At 43.8% G+C, this 22,427-nt stretch overlaps 1 protein-coding gene across 4 annotated transcripts in view; it reads right to left on the bottom strand.

Moving 5' to 3' along the window:
- STIM1 (stromal interaction molecule 1) overlaps positions 1 to 22,427 on the bottom strand; it is a 136,727-nt gene that overhangs the window by 52,222 nt on the left and 62,078 nt on the right. For all 4 annotated transcript variants that reach the window (XM_063433137.1, XM_063433146.1, XM_063433152.1 and 1 more), the window contains exons 2-5: positions 22,245 to 22,375; positions 16,065 to 16,179; positions 6,507 to 6,618; positions 6,125 to 6,240 (exon numbers count right to left, since the gene is read on the bottom strand). In XM_063433137.1, coding sequence (XP_063289207.1) covers positions 6,125 to 6,240; positions 6,507 to 6,618; positions 16,065 to 16,179; positions 22,245 to 22,375 — 474 coding nt within the window. The remainder of the gene's footprint in view (positions 1 to 6,124; positions 6,241 to 6,506; positions 6,619 to 16,064; positions 16,180 to 22,244; positions 22,376 to 22,427) is intronic.

Genomic DNA, 22,427 nt, shown 5'->3' with positions numbered 1-22,427 from the left:
CTAAATGACTCCATCTCCAACCGACTGACCTCACTCAATGCTTCTCCATCTCCAACCAACACACTGACCTCCTCACTCAATGCCTCTCCATCTCTAACCAACAGACTGACCTCACTCAATGCCTCTCCATCTCCAACAGACTGACCTCCTCACTCAATGCCTCTCCATCTCCAACCAACAGACTGACCTCCTCACTCAAAGCTTCTCCATCTCCAACCAACAAACGGATGTCACTCAATGCCTCTCCATCTCCAACCAACAGACTGACCTCACTCAATGCCTCTCCATCTCCAACCAAAAGACTGACCTCCTCACTCAATTCCTCTCCATCTCCAACCAACAGACTGACCTCACTCAATGCTTCTCCTTCTCTAACCAACAGACTGACCTCCTCACTCAATGCCTCTCCATCTCTAACCAACAGACTGACCTCCTCACTCAATGCCTCTCCATCTCCAACCAACAGACTGACCTCCTCACTCAATGCTTCTCCATCTCCAACCAACAAACGGATGTCACTCAATGCCTCTCCATCTCCAACCAACAGACTGACCTCACTCAATGCCTCTCCATCTCCAACCAACAGACTGACCTCACTCAATGCTTCTCCTTCTCTAACCAACAGACTGACCTCCTCACTCAATGCTTCTCCATCTCCAACCATCAGACTGACCTCACTCAATGCCTCTCCATCTCTAACAAACAGACTGACCTCCTCACTCAATGCCACCTCTTCTCCAACCAACAGACTGCTCTTTTGTTATTCCACCAGGAGAATTCCAATAGGAATGTATTCCTTCATTATCAATATTTCAGTTTAAGAATCTTTGAACTTTACCTATAAGCAAACACCATAGATTGTCATTATTCTTTCCTTTTGGGTCTTGGTTGTAGAGCAGTGAATATGTTTAGTCACAGGAACTGCTTAGATACATTTGTCTAACCTTTCGATTAAGTGCCCTGGATGGCATAGTAGGGATACCTAGGGTGTTATATGTCAACACTTCAGTATACACGGTATACAATGCTATCTGGTTTATTTTGCCTACAGCATCATTAGGTGGGAGGTAGCAGTAATTGTTGCTTTTCTACAGCTATATTCTCAGAGTGGCAATTTAATATCACTGTAGCTTCTCCGCAATAGACTCTTTAGAACGCTCCTGGCTACTATGTTGCTTGTTGTCTTGGCCCTATGATTATCGATTATCTATCTGTACAGAGACCATGTGATCAATAGTTGGCAGACAAGATTTGAGCATACTAAATAAGTGGGTTAATTACTCGTCTTTATGCAAATAATTATTGTTGGGATATTAATTACCACTTTGTTTATCTGTCCATTGACCTTTACAGTACTATTTAGGTGATATATTTTTTTTTAAGGGTAACAATATTATTTTCGAATATCTTTATTAATAAAAGTTTTAAATGATATTACAATTTCCACTTTACTTTCACACCAGTAAAGGAACATTGTATGCAAGGTTTCTATATGTTAATTAGGGGTTTCCTCTGTCTATGAGTGTTCCTTTGTATCAATTCAATTGTATCAATTCTAATGTTATTCGATGTTATTCCACCAGTTTTTACAGAAATTTGCAATTCAGAAGAATGCCAATTTACATCTAATTTTTCAATGAAAATTAGATGTAAAAGTGTTGGTGACGCGGATAAATCTCCCCAATGTGCATTAATGATCAGACTTTAAATACTGAGTGAATGACGAGGTCCATGCATTGTATTGTCTCCTGTATGTGAGAATACGAGGGAAAAAGAGCATGTGTGAAGATTACTAACTGGATAAGACGAAGGATCGTATAGTGCAGGGGTAGTCAACCTTTTAATGCCTACCACCCACTTTTGTATCTTTGTTCATGGTAAAATTGCCTTACCGCCCACCAGTGCCGTAGTAGCGCAAGTGCAATTTTATTAAATTTTTTTTTTTTTTTTTTTTAGAAAGGAGGGTTTTTGTTATTTGTTTAATATATTTACTTACGTTTATCAATTTTTTTCCCTTTTGTTTCTGTGTGTGTCTGAGAGGTGCTGTGTGTGAAGGGTGTAGTGTGTGTGTGTGAGAAATGCTGTATGTGGGTGAGGTGTGCAGTGTTTGTTTAAATGGTGTTGTGTGTATGAGGTGCAGTGTGTGTTTGAAGGGTGTTGTATGTGTGTGAGAAAGGTGTCGTGTGTGTGTATGTGAAGGGTGCAGTCTGTGTGAGGGGTGGAGTCTGTGTGAATGGTGTGGTGCATGTTTGAGGTGCAGTGTGGGAGGGCAGTGTGTGTGTTAGAGGTTGTGTGTGTGTGTGTGTGTGTGTGAAGGAAGTGTTACAGTGTGTGTGAGGGGTACAGTGTGGGTGTGTGTGTGTGTGTGTGGGGTGCAGTGTGTGTGTAAGGGGTGCAGTGTGTGTCAGGGGGCAGTATGTGGGTGTAAGGGGTGTAGTGTGTGTGAAGGGTGCATAGTCTATGATGTGTGTAGGTGGTGAGATGTGATTATCTTAATTTCTTCTTTTTACTTTTTACCACATAATGCTGAAGCCCTGGTGGGCCAGTGGCGGCATACTCCCTTTAGCCATCAGCTTCTCTGGCTGCAGGCTGTCTCTCCTGTCTTCCTGCGAGTACAGCACTGTATCGGAGCGTTGCCGTGGTAACACACGGCAACGCTCCGACCAGCCTGCCTGCGGGAGAAACACAGAGCCTTCCAGACCCTTTCCTCCCTCTGCTGGAATAAAGTGCCAGCGGGCCGGTGTTTGATCTCCTCACCAGCCCGAGAGGCTGGTGATTAAATCAGCAGGGGAGATTAAAAGATCTCCCCTGCCGGCCTTGGCCCACGGCCATTGAGCGTTTTCTGCAGAACCCACCGCCGCCCACTTAAAATCCCAATCAGCCCACTAGAGGGCGGTAGGGAGCAGGTTGACTACCCCTGGTATAGTGAGAAGTTTGGTATTGACTCCACCTGGAGGACCTTTCATGCACATCCAGCAGATACACTGCTTGTCAAGTAAAGTGTGAGATAAAAAGATGAGAGTGAAAGGTTACTATCAGAGTCTGGAGCCTCAGAAATGAGGAGCAGGCAAAATAAACACTCTTTCTACTGTAAATATTTAAGCTGTGCTGTAAAAGTCCAGGTCATCATAAATTAGACTATTAATGGCTTCTTTGACTTCAGCAAACAATCTAACACGACCTCTGATGTGGAGATGAGATTGTAATTATTTTAATAATGACAGGCAAGGCAGCTGTTAAAGGACGGACGCAGACACACTCCAGTTTAGGCTAGAAAGCAAAGCCTATAAAATTAAATTGTTAAAATTTCAGGAATCGTACAAAAGAATCAGAGACGAGCAGATAGGGCGTCTACATTTAAAGTGTTTAGTACCTCAGCCAGGGCCGTCTTTAATATCGATTGGACCCTGGGCCCCCTGTACTTCCTCCCAGCAGGCAACATGAAAGGGGCCCAGGCCGGAGCACTCTTAAAGGGCTGAGGTCCCCTAATTACATCAGGTGCTGCAGTCCACAGGATTTGGATGTTGGCAGGGGTCCCACTGGGCCCCCCAGGAGTAACTGGGCCCGGGGCAGTTGCCCCTTTTGCCCCCCTTTAAAGACGGCCTTGACCTCAGCCCAAAAACTACAGACCAGTGAGTTTAACATCTATGGTTGGGAAATTATTTGAATGGCTGTTAAGGGATGATATTCAAGAATTCATTGCAATAATATCATTAGCAGGAATCAACATGGTTTTATGAAAGACCATGCCAAACTAACTTAATTGCATTGAGGGTTAGTCAGAATATAGATAGGATTGTTTGAGTGGATGTGAACTAATTGCATTTTGCTAAGGCATTTGATACAGTTCCATACAAAATGTTACTAATAAATCTGAAATCAGTTAGTATAGATGGGAAATCATGTTCTTGGATAAACATTGGCTAAAAGATAAAGTGCAGAGAGTTGTAAATGGAAAATTTGATACGTGGAGTGCCTCAGAGTTTTGTTCTGGGTCCACTTCCCTTTAATCTGTTTATAAATAATATTGAAGTAGGCATTCAGAGTGATTGGTCGGTGTTTGCAGATGCCACAAAACTAGGTAAGATAATACAGTCTGAACATGATAAAAAACATCTACAGAGGGATTTGGCTAAATAAGGAGACTGGGCAGGCTAGTGCCAGACGAAAGTCAAAGACTAGTAAGGTGATGTCATGTATAAAAAGGGGTACAGATTTACGTGTTAAAAATATAATTTATTAATAATAATTAATGAAGACCATACTTTGAATATGCAGTAGAAAAAGTGCAGAGGTGAGCTGCAAAATGCATAGAGGGTAAAAAACATTAGTTATGAAGGAAGGCAGGAAAACTGCATTTGTTTTTGTGTTATAAAAAAATAAAAGAAAGGAGGATATGATAGCACTACACGAATATATACAGGGTCAGAACAAACCGCTATGTGTTACCTGTTAATTAGCCGGAATATACAACATGACTAGAAGAAAGGAGTTTTCACTTATAGCAGAGGAAAGGGTTCTTTACAGTGTAAAGTGAGCAAAGTGTAATTCTCCTATTAGAATCTGGAGATATTTTAAAAAAAGGATGGGATAGTTTTTTTTTTTTTTTTTTAAACAGAATATTCAAGTATATACGGTAATTAATACCTATGTGAGCATGTTAAAATCTGATTGACATTACGGATCAATGGCATAAAAAGATATATTTTAAAGACTGAACTTGATAGACTTGACTGTTTGTTCAACTATATGTAAATTGTGAATTCTTTGGGGATATTAATCAAAGTGTGCTGCAAAAAGACAATTCAATTCTGTTTATTAAAGGGTTACTCCAATCTCCATGGCTTTTAAGCAATCTGTATGTGCAGCTGCCTATACAGAGTAATCTGCACTTTTGAGCCGGGGTCTAATTGCACCCCTTGCACACGTGACCTACTGGACAGAACTGTTCCGGGCTGCCGAATGTTAGTTCTGTGCAAAAATGACATCTGCCATCAGAATGCACTGAGTGTTGGCCACAAATGTAATCATCTACACTTGAAGGCAGTGTTGTCCCTCCCTCAGTCCTGCAAGCCCTCTCAGCCTGCTTAGATTGGCCAACATTCATTGACCACCCCACGGCCCCTCCCTTGGCAGAGTGCATGTATACTCTCAGCTTGTGAAATCGGTTCAATCATTGGATACTGAAGATGGAAGCGTGACATCGAACGGAACAGGGAGAGCTTTGCTGAATTTCAGGTGAGTTAAAGCTTAGTACATAATGTTTTAAACAAAATAGGGGAGTGGGGGCTTCCACATGTGATCTAAAAATAGCCATTTCATGTTATAGTGAATTTTGACAATTTCCTCAGGAATTTCCACAACAGAAATATTGTGAAAAAAATGTAATAATCCATTGAATCTCAGAGAATGATGCTTATATTCAGATGAAAAATTCAACTTATGTAATTATTGGGCTGTGGGAATTCATGTTTTGTAGACCGAGGACATAATTGAAAACGAAAGAAATCTCAATGTATCTTTCCTGATAAAATATTTTATAAATAAATACATTTGTAACACTTTATGCAAAATATATTGATTTGAAAGATGGTTGTACTAGTGATTGATTTGTACTAGTACTTTAATATTTAAATCTTGAAAAACTAACTTAAAATTAAGGATAAAATATTCGGCAAATTGCATAACTGTGGTTAAGGAAACAGAACATTTTTTATTGCACCAGGTACATATGGAGAGCTCAAGCAAGGTCACACTGTATGTGAATTGCTGAATAATAGAGATTCTTGGGATAATGTAATGTGGAGAAGGCTTCTGCTGTACCCACTATGCCCAATGCCCCTGCCAGGGGGAATGTTACAGACAACCCAAAGTCAGAGCAAGGTGGATAAGGCTTCTGTACCCACAATGCCAAAGTCCCTTCCAGGGGGAACATTACAGGCAATTCAAGAGCAGAGTATGGTGGATAAGGCTGCTGCTGTACCCACCATGCCCAATGTCCCTGCCAGAGAGATAATTACAGGTTCCGGGGGAAGAGTAGGGTGGGTCTTGTTTCTGCCGTACCCACCATGAAACCTGTAGGCAATACAGTCCTTACCACGAGACCTGGCTAGATGCTACTCACATAAAGGAGGTCCAAAAAGCACAGTGTCCAGAGCCTTCAGCTGCAGCTTCTGTCGGTGACTGCGGTCAGTCATTTTGAGGAGGGTTCCAGTCATGGTAGCGTTGGTTATAGCTAATCTGGATGATAAATGACATGAGAGGGAGAGGTTCGAGTGTAAAAAGAAATAATGTGTGAAAGTCAAGGAGATGGACCCAGGTCTGGTCCTACAGATGTATCTAACACACTTACAATGTATAACGAACAATATGAACAAAGAGGACAAAAGGCTATTCATCCACGCTATGTGAGACAGAAATGGTACCTGAAGCAGTCTCTGTACTCAGGGAATTGAGAAAATCATCTTTACGGGAGTAGGGAGAGAATTGCCTGACGGAGGACTTACCTTGGCATGTCTCGCCCACTCAGGTGTAGTTTGCGGAAGGTCTCTTCATACTGGGGCAGCTCCACGTACGTGATAAGCCACTGAACCACCTCCTCCACAGTCCAGTTATACACTGTGAAAGAATGTGGAGGTTAGTCACTGGGTTATGTTTCATCATGGTAGACACATCACACCAATAACACACTGGCACAAGGCACACCAAGACAGTCAGGCTTCAAGGACACTAGTTACTAAACCATGGTAGATATCACATCCCTGACACATACATCAATCTCCCATACTCATCCTGTACCCACACACCCCTCTCTCTCCCATACTCATTCTGTAACCCCACACACATCTCTCTCACATACAAATCCTGTGCCCACATATCCCTCTATCACATACATAGATATCCTGTGCCCACACATCCCTCTCTCTCACATACATAGATATCCTGTGCCCACACAACCCTCTCTCTCACATACATATCCTGTGCCCACACATCCCTCTCTCTCACATACATATCCTGAGCCAACACACACGCTCTCACATACATATCCTGTGCCCACACCCACCCCTCTCACAAATGCTGTGCCCACACACCCTCACTCTCAAATAAAATCCTGTGCCCACACACCCTCTCTCATACATATCCTGTGCCCACACACCCTCTCACATACATATCCTGTGCCCACACACCCCCTCACATACATATCCTGTGCCCACACACCCCCTCACATACATATCCTGTGCCCACACACCCCCTCACATACATATCCTGTGCCCACACACACCCTCACATACATATCCTGTGCCCACACACCCCCTCACATACATATCCTGTGCCAACACACCCCCTCACATACATATCCTGTGCCAACACACCCCCTCACATACATATCCTGTGCCCACACACCCTCTCGCATACATATCCTGTGCCCACACACACCCTCACATACATATCCTGTGCCCACACACACCCTCCCATACATATCCTGTGCCCACACACCCCTCTCATACATATCCTGTGCCCACACCCCCCTCTCATACATATCCTGTGCCCACACCCCCCTCTCATACATATCCTGTGCCCACACCCCCCTCTCATACATATCCTGTGCCCACACCCCTCTCTCATACATATCCTGTGCCCACACCCCTCTCTCATACATATCCTGTGCCCACACCCCCCTCTCATACATATCCTGAGCCCACATCCCCCCTCTCGTACATATCCTGTGCCAACACACCCTCTCACATACCTATCCTTTGCCCACACACCCTCACTCACATACATATCCTGTGCCCACACACCCTCTCACATACATATCCTGTGCCCACACACAAACCTACTTATTTTGCATACACATACAGTGCCAACAGAAAAACACAACTCTATTCTCTAGAGATTCCAGAGCCCACACATCTGTCTCACACACAATCACACAAACATCACGCATTCCACAGACTATGCAATCAGTGTCAACAATTGTTATTCAGTATAGCACACAATTTAACCCCTTAAGGACACATGACATGTCATGATTCCCTTTTATTCCAGAAGTTTGGTCCTTAAGGGGTTAAATATCACAAAATGTCCTAACCTGAATGTTTGTAGAGAACCTAAAGGCTGGTCATGAAAAATATCTAGTTTGGCATGCTTGTGGCATGATGTCTATGAAATGACTGTTACAAGAAAACAAAATGAACAAAAACAATATATTGTCTACAACCCTGCTTTGCTCTTAATGGCTGGAGAGAGGGATATTATGCTCTTATCCCCTGTTTAGGCAGATCCAATCGAAGGGCGGATATCAGAATTCAACGTCATCAGCAGTTAATTAATGTTACACTTACTAGAAAGATAATGTAACCAGAACAGGGTACAAGATGTCTAACCTGGGATCCAGACCTGAACCAGCTAATTCACCTTTCCCTTCTCCACACCAACAGGGACATCCAAGAGTTACCAACAACATGAAACCTCAGCCCTGCTCTCCTAGCAGCCTGAGCATCTTCAGTGATATCCCACAACCATCAGCCAACCACTGGATGGAGTAATAAGCATGGAGATTCCCACAGTCTAGAACAGGGGTGCCCAAGGGGTAGATCCCCAGATGTTTTAAAACTACAGTTTCCAGGATGCTTTGTCATACTAAAGGCATGTAAAGCATCAAGGGATTTTTAGTACTACATCTGGGGATCTACCATTTGGGCACCCCTGGTCTATGGTTGTACGCCCTCCAATACCCAGGCACTTATTTACAACTCGCTGCCAGTTTGGACATTTGTATTTAATGTTATTTAAACTTGTAATTCTCTTTTAATGTCAGCCAGTGTTGCCCCCCATTACAGTCACATGACTGAGTAGCACTGGACTCTCGCGATTACTCCGGTGTGTTAGGCTCTCTTTTATGATATCATACTGATGCAAACTCCAAAGGTCATTAAAGCAGCAATGCACGAGGCCAGCAAGATCACCAGGGGAAGGACTGAGAAGGGTCTGAGCGGCGCATGACCGTTATTAACCATCTCTAAAAACCATTGTAAAATAACTATACAGGACCTCACAGTTGCTGCCATTGGACAGATATTCAGTTTAAACCCTCTGCCATAATGACAGATGAGCTGAATCCACACTGGGAGAGAGGAACAGACGGTGAGCTCTTTGGCAAAGTGTCAATAGTAAATACAGGCACAGAACGTCAAGACGACGAGCAGAGACAAATCGCGATCTGCTTCACTGATCCCTGAAAGAAAATAGAGCGTTTTCTGTCCCTGACAATGGGATGTTTACAGTGTAAGCATTGAGAATGAATGCTGTCTGCAGATTGTGAAGGAGATACAAGCTATCCCAACAGACCGCTTCCTTGTTAAAGCAAAGGCTTTACTCCTTTTATGCTCCTCCAATTCTCCATCTAGTCCCACCAGAAGTGAGGTACAAATGAGCCTCTCTGCCAGCACAGCTGTGGCCATTGAGTAATGATGGATCTAAGGCAGAAGTTCGGCCACAAATATCTTTAATGCAGCTCGAAATGGCAGAAAGGAAGGTGGAACCTTGTTCAGTCCCTATGTAGCAGATGGTACCAAGGCTGTCCTAAAAGACTGTAATGCTATTGCAATTCGTGTGTTATTTCTGTTTCTATGTGTAAAATGTATGTGGGATTCGTATGATTGTTCGGTAGTTTCCATACGAATGTAAACTACCGAACCAATAGACCACCCCAGAGAGAAGTGTGTACCCTATTAAGAGTTCACACTTCTCTAACCGCAGGTTAATCGGTACTTTAGTGATGTATCTGGGTGGCCGCCGTTCGGTATACGAACACGCGGCGGCGGCCATCTTACGCACGAAAATCTCAGCTGTGTTTGGTTGTCGAATGTCTGGAACTCAAATCGGACACTCAATTACCCGAACACCGCTGAGACCTCCATGGCTCCGTAACTCACGAACGGGAAGGCTAATCAGCCCCCCGTTCGGTAGGTTCAAAGTACCATACAAGGGGATTCATACGAATCCAAGATTAATCGTGGAATGCAGTATTTGATGTGTGTTTTACCTCTCGAACGAAGACCAACCGCAGGGCCAAAACCCATGGAACTCTTTTCGGATATCACCTCGTGTGCGGTCGGTCAAATTACACCCTCCACCTAACTCCCGAACCCCTGGGCCGATCTGGGTGATTTTTGGATATGTTAGTCACCCAGATCAGGGCTACCAGGGGGTACCCCCAGTATTATTGTAACTGCTTGTTTTGGGGTACATTCCGAACTCGGGGAAAACTACAGTATGTATAATGGGATTAAGTGTCATACTGAGGGGAGGAGATGTGTGGGAGGTACCTGTGTGCCTTCGGTTATGCCTTCTCCCTGCAGTTTAAATTCGTATAATAAGTTCCTTTCATTTATGTATGTTGAGCAATGTTTTCGTCTACCGAACCGAGACCACCCTGGGTAGCAATCAGAACTTAGAACGTTGAGGAAACCGCACTTAATTGCTCCTAGGTGGCCGCCATTCGGCATATGAACACGTAGCGAGAACAAAGGATGGTGGCCATCTTAAATCTCACGAACGCAGTCAGCGGGACTTACGCATGATTTGCCTGGAATTGTTTTCGGCATGGCAATTCCGCGAACACCCGGTCATCATGGAAGTCCCGGCTGAATACTTTCCACTTCACGAATCAAACCGGCATTCGGAAGGTGGAATTTACCGAACAAGGGAAGCAGTTCTATATAAACAAATACAATGTTCGTATGGTAGTTTTCGCGTAATTAGACACGAACGGAGACCGGCTCTTGCTGCTGATTTCATGGAACTGTAAAGCGGATACCACCACATGGCGAGCCGGTCAAACTTCCACACGATGCGACACGGAAACTACCGAACGGAATTTCGTGAGATTTGAATATGTGACTCCCAGTATCCTCAGCTACCCAGGGATGTAAATATTATAACTGTATGTATTATTGAAAGTACTTTTCTGAAAATGCTGTAAATTGTAATATTTCTGGCCATCAGATAATTGAGTTTAGTATGTTGCTGAAACTCAATTATCTAGCCTGGCCCAGAGGAGGAGTCTGTTACTGTTTAAATTGAATGCCTGTTGCTTCCAGTAAATCAGTCTTGTTCCAGCATTAAGCCATGGCTCATGTGTGGATTATTTCGTGTTACCAGAGATATTTATTCCTGTGGATTATTGGGAATATTCTTTCATGGGGAAAAAGGGAATACTGGACGGTGATATAAACTTCTACCGTCACAACGGTTACACCATTGGATACTGTACTGATTAATATGAATCCCTCCCTTGCATGGGAGAATGCTTTATAAGGAGACTGTGTGGAAGTCAGTACTGCTCCTGATGCTGTGTGTTGTCCAGTCATTGGGATCTGTATGGGGATATTCGTGGATTACTTTATTTGCTGGAATTACTGCTTCATGGTGTTTTTACTACTTGTTCCTGAGCCTCACAGGGATCTATAGTGGAGTTAACCTGTGGAATATCAGGCCTCCGCTACATTGGTCGGCAGCGCTGGGATCCAGACTCACAAAGGAACAAGGACTATTGGAACACGGATGGAGAGTGATTATGCTAAGCTAAAAAGATCCACACTAAAAGACCTACTGGAAGCAAGAGGGATTGCAGCAAGCAACAAAAAGAAAGCAACCCTCATTGCAGAGGTTATGGCAGAATACCAAACCAAGGGCAGGGCAATCCCTGAACAGCGAAATTCTACAGATGGATCTGAACAGGAAGAATTTAAAAGGCAGCTACAATTTAGGCTGGCCTTCTATGGGGAAAATCCAACGCCTGACATTATCTCCAGAACTATGACCAAAGTGCAGGAATTTATATTTCACCACAGGCCACAGCAAGAAACACAGCAACCACTGCCAACACAGAGGGTAAGACAAAAATTCCTTACCATGCTTTTAAAATTTATGTGGAGGCAGAGGAAGACATAGATGCTTTCCTCCAAGATTTTGAAAGACTGTGTGCCTTGCATAAGATCAGTACTGAAGATTGGGTACCTATTTTGGCTGGGCGATTAACTGGGAGAGCAGCAGAAGCTTATAGGACTGTACCAGACTAGGAAATCCAGGACTACAGTAGAGTCAAGGAAATTATATTGGGCCGGTATGCCATCACACCAGAGGCATACCGAAGGCGGTTCCGGGATTTAAAGAAAGCGGAGAAAGACTCGCATGCGGAGTGGGCTTGTAGGCTACAGCGGGTGGCCCTTGGATGGGTACAGGCTAGCAAAGCACGGTCCATGGAGGATGTTATACAAATGTTGCTAATGGAGTAGCAACTGATGTCCAGGAGTGGGTAAGGGACCGTAACCCTATATCCCTCACAGAGGCTGCTAGGAAAGCGGACGACTACCTGGATGCTCGCAGGCCACATAAACCGGTAGTCCCAAAGGCCACAGTAAAATCCTTTGGGGGGGGACAAACTACCCCCCAGTACTACCACGACAGCTACCACCACCACCACCTGCTGTACAACTGCCTGGAAGCATTGACTAGGACGGTAAAGGAAAACCTTCAGGCGGCTCAGACCCGCCAGCGCACATGGTACGATCGAGGCGCCAGGGACCGTAGCTTCCAGGTCGGACAGAAAGTTTTAATTTTAAAACCTGTCCGTCATGATAAGTTACAGGCCGTCTGGTAAGGCCCTTATAGAGTGGTGGAACAGAGGTGTGACACCACTTATATAATTGGCTCCTGCACTGGAACTGGAGGGTGACGCATGCTCCATGTGAACATGATGAAGCCCTACCAGGAATGCTCCGAAGAGGTGTCCGCGATATGTGCGGCCAACTCTGACGAGTTTGACAGCCTCCCTCTCCCAGACCTACTGGGAGACGGTCAGTTGTCTGGGGATTTAGGCGAGGTTGCACTGGGAGACCGGCTGAGCCATACAGAAACCGGAACCAGCCAAAGTAGCTCAATGGCCCACCCCTAGGACTAAGACTCAGATGCTAGCATTCCTAGGGACAGCAGGGTATTATAGGAAGTTTGTCCCCAACTATAGCGCCCTGGCCAAACCACTTACCAACCTGACCCGTAAGAACCTTCCCCGCCAAGTAACCTGGACCCCGGAGTGTGAGCAGGCATTCCAACACCTGAAAAATGCACTGATAAATGCCCCTGTCTTGGCAGCTCCCAATGCAACTAAACGTTTTCTTGTTCACACAGACGCTTCTATGTTTGGATTGGGAGCAGTACTGAGCCAAGTCAGTGCCGATGGCGGAGAACACCCCGTAGCTTACATCAGTCGCAAGTTGTTACCCAGATAAGTAAGCTACGCCGCCATCGAGAAGGAATGCCTGGCTGTGGTGTGGGCCCTGAAGAAGTTGCAGCCGTATTTGTATGGACAGGCCTTTTCATTGCTCACGGATCACAACCCGTTAGTATGGCTGAACCGAGTGGCTGGGGACAATGCCAGGCTGCTGCGCTGGAGTTTGGTGCTGCAGCCATTTGACGTTAACATTCAGTACCGCCCGGGGAAACAGAATGGAAACGCTGACGGGTTGTCGAGACAAACTGACCTGGAGAAATGATCAGTGAGCCTCCCCGGACATCCCCAAACCGATCCGTGTTGGATCAGACTGTGTATGCCGGCTTGTGGGCAAGGGGGAGCAGTGTAGCAGATGGTACCAAGGCTGTCCTAAAAGACTGTAATGCTATTGCAATTCGTGTGTTATTTCTGTTTCATGTGTAAAATGTATGTGAGATTCGTATGATTGTTCGGTAGTTTCCATCCGTACTCCATACGAATGTAAACTACCGAACCAATAGACCACCCCAGAGAGAAGTGTGTACCCTATTAAGAGTTCACACTTCTCTAACCGCAGGTTAATCGGTACTTTAGTGATGTATCTGGGTGGCCGCCGTTCGGTATACGAACACGTGGCGGCGGCCATCTTACGCACGAAAATCTCAGCTGTGTTTGGTTGTCGAATGTCTGGAACTCAAATCGGACACTCAATTACCCGAACACCGCTGAGACCTCCATGGCTCCGTAACTCACGAACGGGAAGGCTAATCAGCCCCCCGTACGGTAGGTTCAAAGTACTGAACAAGGGGATTCATACGAATCCAAGATTAATCGTGGATGGCAGTATTTGATGTGTGTTTTACCTCCCGAACGAAGACCAACCGCAGGGCCAAAACCCATGGAACTATTTTCGGATATCACCTTGTGTGCGGTCGGTCAAATTACACCCTCCACCTAACTCCCGAACCCCTGGGCAGATCTGGGTGATTTTTGGATATGTTAGTCACCCAGATCAGGGCTACCAGGGGGTACCCCCAGTATTATTGTAACTGCTTGTTTTGGGGTACATTCCGAACTCGGGGAAAACTACAGTATGTATAATGGGATTAAGTGTCATACTGAGTGGAGGAGATGTGTGGGAGGTAATGGTTACACCATTGGATACTGTACTGATTAATGTGAATCCCTCCCTTGCATGGGAGAATGCTTTATAAGGAGACTGTGTGGATTAAAAGTCAGTTCTGCTCCTGATGCTGTGTGTCGTCCAGTCATTGGGATCTGTATGGGGATATTCGTGGATTACTTTGTTTGCTGGAATTACTGCTTCATGGTGTTTTTACTACTTGTTCCTGAGCCTCACTGGGATCTATAGTGGAGTTAACCTGTGGAATATCAGGCCTCCGCTACACCCCAATTATTACTTTAAATCCGTATTGGTAGTTACACAGACTGCACGGCTGTCAATCAGTGTCAGCACCAAGATACACGGACTAGATGGCTGTCATGGGAACCCCACAATTAGTGTCAGCACCAAGATACAAGGACTGGACGACTGTCATGGGAACCCCACAATCAGTGTCAGTCGCAAGATGCATTGACCTGACAGCTTGAAGATAATGATGATGATGATGATGATGATGATGATAACTCCACAATCAGTGATGGCAGCAATGTCCACAGACTGGAACACTCACACAATCCGTATCGACAGCAAGAATTATAGACAATAAGTGCTGGCAATTGATACACAGATCTGAAAACTGTATCTTTCCTCATAGTTCAAGGAGTTTTCACCGGTGGGAGTCTCAATGTTGCAAATGCAGACCTAGCTTTACCTACTTTATCTAACTGGGTGAGGATCACGGTTCGAAAAGCTCAATTTGAAGATTAAAATATTTGAAATTCTAAAGTAAACATCTGGACTCCCCGTTTCGTATGGGTTTTAGGCAATTTAATCAGGGTACACTTCATGTACTGTCAGCGGTCTAGATAACACACTGACAGAGGCTGAGATAGGGAACACACAATGTGCAGTCTGACCACATACGGCCTCCATATCTTTCAAACTGGTAGCAACTGGTTAATTTAAATAATGGCTCCCGTGTTTCCTCTCCGCATCCTCAATGAGGAAGTAGCCAGAGAGACAGGTCTGACCAAATAACCGTTCTACCCACTGCAGAAAACGTCCATCCTGTTCGGTGATAGAGCATGTGTAAGCTGGGTTTTAGGACTGGTGTTTAAGGATCATAACTGGAGCAAGCAAGGTTTCTCCGCACACAGAGACCTCTCACAAAGTGCAGAAGGTGTAAAAACACATAGAACTTCGCTAGAACAAAAAAAACTTCATAAGAAAATTGTATGTTGGTGTAAACAGTGGAATGGCTTGTCATGGCACCAAGGTCCATATAATTCACAATGGAGGAAACAAAAAAAAAAAAAAAAGAAGACTGGCAGGAGGGAGAGAACGCACTTTGCAGGTCGCATATTCTCTGCTGTTCCAGAATGGAGAGGGACGGCGGACAGAAACCGCTCATATTGTAAATGCTGCAAAGAGGAGATCCATTCTCCATCAATGACTTCATCTTCATCCTTGAATGCTTCATTTATTCCAAATTATACTTTGTTTAGCTTTCTGTATGCACTGGCTAGAAACAGCCCTTTATAAGGAAAGAAAAACCAAACAGACCTGCTAACGATAGGTGCTTTTATTAACCAGAGCTGAACACACACAATGGAATATTCAGGTGTGCCCCGGCAGAATCTCAGTGTGAAACATATGGGCACTCACCTTCAGACACTTTCCAGACATTCCAAAGGTCTTCCACGCTGATCAGCTTGTCTTCTCCGTGGAACGTGCTGTGTTTTACTGTGGGGTCGTGGTAATTCAGATCTTCCCTCAGAAACTGAAAAAACAAACAAAAACCAAACGCATTATAGATTAATTGCTAAATATAAAGCATGTCATCACTTGCAAGGACAAACATTTATGCAATAAAAATAAACAAAGATAAACTGCTTAAATCAGAGGTACGCTAATCAAAAAACATTTAAAAAAAGCATCCTCCATTTCTAAAATGGATCCACTTGCTCATAAGCTGACATAGAGCAGCACGCTCTCCCTGCCACAGCAACTCCTGTTTAAAAATCACTATCAGCATGAAGTCATCCTGATATCGACTGCTATTCTCTGACTTGCTATTGGAGAGAGCAGCTGTCAGTCAAGGAACTGTGCACTTCCATTGGCAGTCTCATGGAGAAATGTGACTGGTGCGGGGTGAACCAGACATGGCGGGGAGCAGGACACACAGTGAACCAGGCGGCGCAGGAAGAAAAACATACAGTGAATCAGACGGCGCAAGGAGCAGGACATGCAGGGCACGCAGAGAGCCAGAGGGCGCGGGGAGCAAAACGCGCAGGGAACCAGAGGGCGCGGGGAGCAGGACGCGCAGGGAACCAGAGGGCGCGGGGAGCAGGACGCGCAGGGAACCAGAGGGCGCGGGTAGCAGGACACACAGGGAACCAGAGGGCGAGGGGAGCAGGATGCACAGGGAACCAGGGGGTGCGGGGAGCAGGACGCACAGGGAACCAGAGGGCGCGGGGAGCAGGACGCGCAGGGAACCAGAGGGCGAGGGGAGCAGAACGCGCAGGGAACCAGAGGGCGAGGGGAGCAGGGAACCAGAGGGCGCGGGTAGCAGGACGCACAGGGAACCAGAGGGCGAGGGGAGCAGGACACGCAGGGAACCAGAGGGCGAGGGGAGCAGGACGCACAGGGAACCAGAGGGCGAGGGGAGCAGGACGCACAGGGAACCAGAGGGCGAGGGGAGCAGGACGCACAGGGAACCAGAGGGCGAGGGGAGCAGAACGCGCAGGGAACCAGAGGGCGAGGGGAGCAGGATGCGCAGGGAACCAGAGGGCGAGGGGAGCAGGACGCACAGGGAACCAGAGGGCGCGGGGAGCAGAACGCGCAGGGAACCAGAGGGCGCAGGGAGCAGGATGCACAGGGAACCAGAGGGCGAGGGGAGCAGGACGCACAGGGAACCAGACAGGACGGCGCAGGAAACAGGACACGCAGAGAACCAGATGGCACACGGAGCAGGGCACGCAAAAAAACAGACGCAGGGAGAAGGACACGCAGAAAGAGCAGATAGTCAACTTATGACCCGCCAACCATGGACAGCAGTTAAATGAGGAGATAATATCAGCAATATTAAAACAGCAATTAGTAAGGAGGCTATGATGACAATGGGTGCACTTTTCTTTTCTTTGGCAGAATGCCCAGGACACAGGGTTTTTATAAGAATATAGAGAATCACTAAACAATGCCAAGATCTGCTCAAGCCATCTTTCTATTAAAGAACACAGATCATTACTTCCACTTAATGCAACACGCCACTGATATTTAATTTTATTGAAGGATTTAGTAGATATACACCCAAAGAACACATGCATTTATCATACACTAAAGCTGCAGGTATGTGTGTGTGTCTACTATTAGCGTCAACATATTTAGAGAAGAAGGACCTGCTGAAATAAGTTTACAATCCAAGAGGATATGAAGTAGGTGGATATGTATCATTAGATGTCTTGCTCAGGGCCACTTGCTGGCGAGGTGGCCTGACCGGGACACGAGGTGGCCTGACCGGGACACGAGGTGGCCTGACCGGGACACGAGGTGGCCTGACCGGGACACGAGGTGGCCTGACCGGGACACTTGCTGGCGAGGTGGCCTGACCGGGATACGAGGTGGTCTGACCTGGACAAGAGGTGGTGAGGTATTCAAACCAATGACGTTACCATTGCTCTGACTAGCCGATATTCTGGACCTCTGGGGGAGAAGGTCCGATTGGGAAGCATTTATGATTAAACAAATCAAACATACAAATAGCAGTTACTAAGGTTTTTTTAATGTCTACATACTGTTTTTTTCTATTCTAGGGAGCACCAGATGACATGGAGCCCAAGACCTGCATGATAAGAGATATATATATATACACACACACACACAGTCTTTTCGCAGCCCAGTTTTACATATGTAAATTTAGAGCAGATCATGGTGGTAACACACAGATATGGCAGATTAGGAGAGCTATTCCATCCAGCCAGGCACAGTGTCACCGTCTCCCTTCTGAGAGCTCCTTCAGCTGTTCCTCTGTATATTTAGCATTGAAAGAGTAAAGTGACTGCTCTTTGCTGCTCTCCTTGGCGAATGCAACTCTCCGAGAACAAGAGGAGACAGAAAATATATATATTTGTCTGTAATGCTGCAGTAACATAGAGAGGACGAACGTTGGATAGATGATAAAAAGACCAAAACCAAAAAGGTAGGCCATGGAGTTGAAGAGAAAACAGAGGCCAAACTGAACTTCAGAGCAAAAATATACTGAATCAATTCCTTATGGGGAAAATCTGATGCTGGATATCCTCATGCAGAGCGTGAGGGCGTCCAGAGTCAGATACCGGACCACTGGAGGCAGACTTAGTGCTACAATGTAAACATTGTAGTTTCTTTGTAAATATTAGCTGAAGTGGTCTGGGTGTCTATAGTGTCCCTTTAACCCCTACGTGACCAGACCATTTTTCAGTTTTCTTGTTTTTACATTTCTGCGGTGTTTGTGTTTAGCTGTAATGTTCCGCTTACTCATTTACTGTACCCACACATATTATATACGTTTTTTTCTCACTATTAAATTGTCTTTCTAAAAGGTACCATTATCATTTCATCATATCATTTACTATAAATTATTTTATAAAGTATGAAGAAAACAAACATTTGTTTTCTAATTTTGACCACCAAAATTTGCTACACATCTACAACCGCCAAAAAACACACGTGCTAAATAGTTTCTGAATTTTGTCCTGAGTTTAGAAATACCCAATGTTAACATGTTCTTAGCTTTTTTGGGGAAAGTTATAGGGCAATAAGTACAAGTAGCACTTTGCTATTTCCAAACCATTTTTTTTCAAAATGAATGCAAGTTACATTGTAACACTGATATCTGTCAGGAATCCCTGAATAACCACACACATAAACACACACACACACACACACACACACACATATTAAAAGAAGACAACCTAAACTTGGGGTATTTTGACTCTTTTCATGCAACCATTTTACCACCAATCTTTGCCAAAACATTTGATTTTTTTTGACACACATAGCAATTTAAGAATACATGTACTGTGAATTTTAATGTGTTTTTATGTGTTCAGCAACATCTCCTGAGTACAGTATAGGTGTGTCGGGTTCTCTGGGCCCTAAAAGACCTTATTTGGAGGGTGGTTTTCCAACTTGGAATTTTCACAGCTGGTCATCATGCACCCATGTCCTAATTTGTGACATTTTTAAAGCCGGTCAATGTAATTTACCCCCATCAAACCATATATTTTTGAAAAGTAGACACCATAGGGCATTTCAAATGGTGGTATTTTAACACTTTCCATGCACTAATTCTACCACCAGTCTCTGTCAACCTTTTGTGTAGTCATTTTTTTGTGTTATTTTTCTATCACATTGTACTTTAGGCATGGATTCTCCGTTCCTGTTATGTAATACTGACAAAAAAAACACACCACAATATGAGTTCAGCAACGTCTCCTGAGTACAACAGTGCCCCAATGTACAGGTTGTATTTGTTTTTGCAAACTTACAGGGGTCAAATGTAGGGCTTTACCCCTTTTCCATGTTTGCAGATTGGTTTGCTGGGCCAATGTTGCCTTTGAGACCGTATGGCAGTCCAGGAATGAAAATTAACCCCATCATGGCATACCATTTGTAAAAGTAGACAACCCACGGTATTCAAAATGGGGTATGTCAAGTCTTTTTTATTAGCCACTTCGTCACAAACCCTGGCCAACATTTGTGTTTATATTTGTTTTTTCCATTTTTCACAAATAAACTGCCATTTCACCGATGATATTATGAGTATAATACATTTTATTGCTCTAAAACACTCATATTTGTGTAGAGTAATGTCTCACAAGTACAACAGTACCCCTCAAGTACAGGTTTTATGGTGATTTGGAAAGTTACAGGGTCAAACATAAGATTTGCCAATGTCTGTTTTTGTAAATTGCTATTTGCCAGATTGGCTATGTTGCCTTTGAGACGGTATGGCAGCCCAGAAATGAAGAGTAACCCCACCATGACGTACCATTTGAAAAAGTAGACAATCCAGGGTATTCAAAATGGGGTATATCCAGTCTTTTGTAGTTGCCACAAAAACGCTTGCCAAACTTAGCGTACACATTTTTTTCCTTTGCATTTATTTATTTTTTTTACACAAAAACTGCACTTTTACTGGTGATATCATCGTTGTGATAAGTTTTACTGTTTGAAACACTTATAGTTGTGTTCAGCGAAGTCTCTAGAGTATAAAAATACCCCCCATGTAAAGGTTTTATGGTGTTTTAGAAAATTACGGGGTTAAATATAGGGCTTATCTATTAAATTATAAATCTAGAAAATTAAATAAAATATGTTTAAAAAAAAAAATATATATATATATATATATATACACACACACACACACACACATAATACGTGTGTGTATGTCTATAATGGATGTATAATATATGATAATTAAAGCATTTTATAATATTATGCATATATATATATATATATATATATATATGATTTCATTATAAGTGTATTTTGAGATAGATGTATATATCTCAAAGTACACTTATAATGCAATCATATATATGCATTATATATGTTTATTATAAAAGGCGTTAAAAGGATTTTATAATATATTATACATAGAGTGCACTCATAGGACTTTTAGATTCAAATTAGTATTTTATTTGAGCAAATAAATGCATATAAAGTCGACGTTTCAGTCCAAACGGACTTTTATCAAGACAATTTACAACAGTGCAACAACCGATTAAATATACAACTATTGAAATGTGATTGGAGAGTGAAAAAATAAACCGAGGTTCTGTGATGTCACTGATGACGTGTAGAGTTTCGAAAAATGTAATATGGTACTATTAGCCCCTGCAGGAGGAGTGAATTGCTAGTGAAAAAATAGAGATGAAAAAAACCGTATCTACAGATTTCTATATATAGGAATATGTACAAGGGACTATTTACAAGCCACATAAAGTATAGATGGAGAAACCCGGGCCCGCTAGGATTTAGTATAAACCAAGTGCATGTAAATATAAGAACAATATGCACGGGCACTCTGTCCCTCCACCTATCATACAGGGAGAACCTTATTACCCATCGAGAGAAATGTCAGATAATATGTCAAAGGTTAACTGGATACACTAAGAGGTGCAAAGCTACGGACTATACAAGCCATAATATACAGTATCCAAATCATAAAAATCTAGGTGAAGTCATCATGGTGTACTATACACTGTAATCAAAATAGAAAAAGTCCATGTGGGGAAAACGTTTCAAAAGTAAATAAAAGTTTATAAAGTACATAAAAAGTACTTAGATATAGATATATAATATTAAAATACACTTTTAATAATGGTGTATATGTGTGTTTATGTGCATGTAATAGTACTTAGATTATATATATATATATATATATATAAATATAATCTATGATCTAAGTACTTTTTATGTACTTTATAAACTTTTATTTACTTTTGAAACTTTTTTTCAGGCACTAGGAGGCCTGCCTCAGACAGGCCCTCTGCAAGCACTGCACAAGCCGGCCATGTGATCGCGAGGGCCGTGCGATCACATGGTCCTGGAGGGCCGGATCGGGCAGTGGCGGTCTGCTTGGGCTCAGGAAAGTCCAGATTTACTAAATGATGTACCAGGTAAGTCCGCGGTCTTTAACAACCGTTTTTTGGCGGACGTACCTGGTATCTCACCGGTCGGGAAGGGGTTAAATGCCTATAGTGCCCCTTTGAACGCCACGTGGAGAGGCAAAGTCAGTAAAATGGTCCTCGTTAAATAATCAGCTCTAATTACCGAACCCAGCGTATCCCGCACACTCACCTCGTCACTTTCTTCAACATCTACATTCCCATTGGCGTCATCGTCCATCTGCTTGTGAATACTCATGACGGCTTCGAAGCTGAGCAGTTCATCCTCATTGTGACACAATATTTTGTCGATGCGACAGAAATCTGAAGAGGAAGAAAAATAAAATCAGATCCCACACTTCATATAACTACAAAA

The sequence above is a fragment of the Pelobates fuscus genome, chromosome 1, assembly GCF_036172605.1.
Source record: "Pelobates fuscus isolate aPelFus1 chromosome 1, aPelFus1.pri, whole genome shotgun sequence".
NCBI lineage: Eukaryota > Metazoa > Chordata > Amphibia > Anura > Pelobatidae > Pelobates > Pelobates fuscus.
The sequence above is the reverse complement of the archived record's forward strand: the minus strand, read 5'-3'. Positions and strand labels throughout refer to the sequence as shown.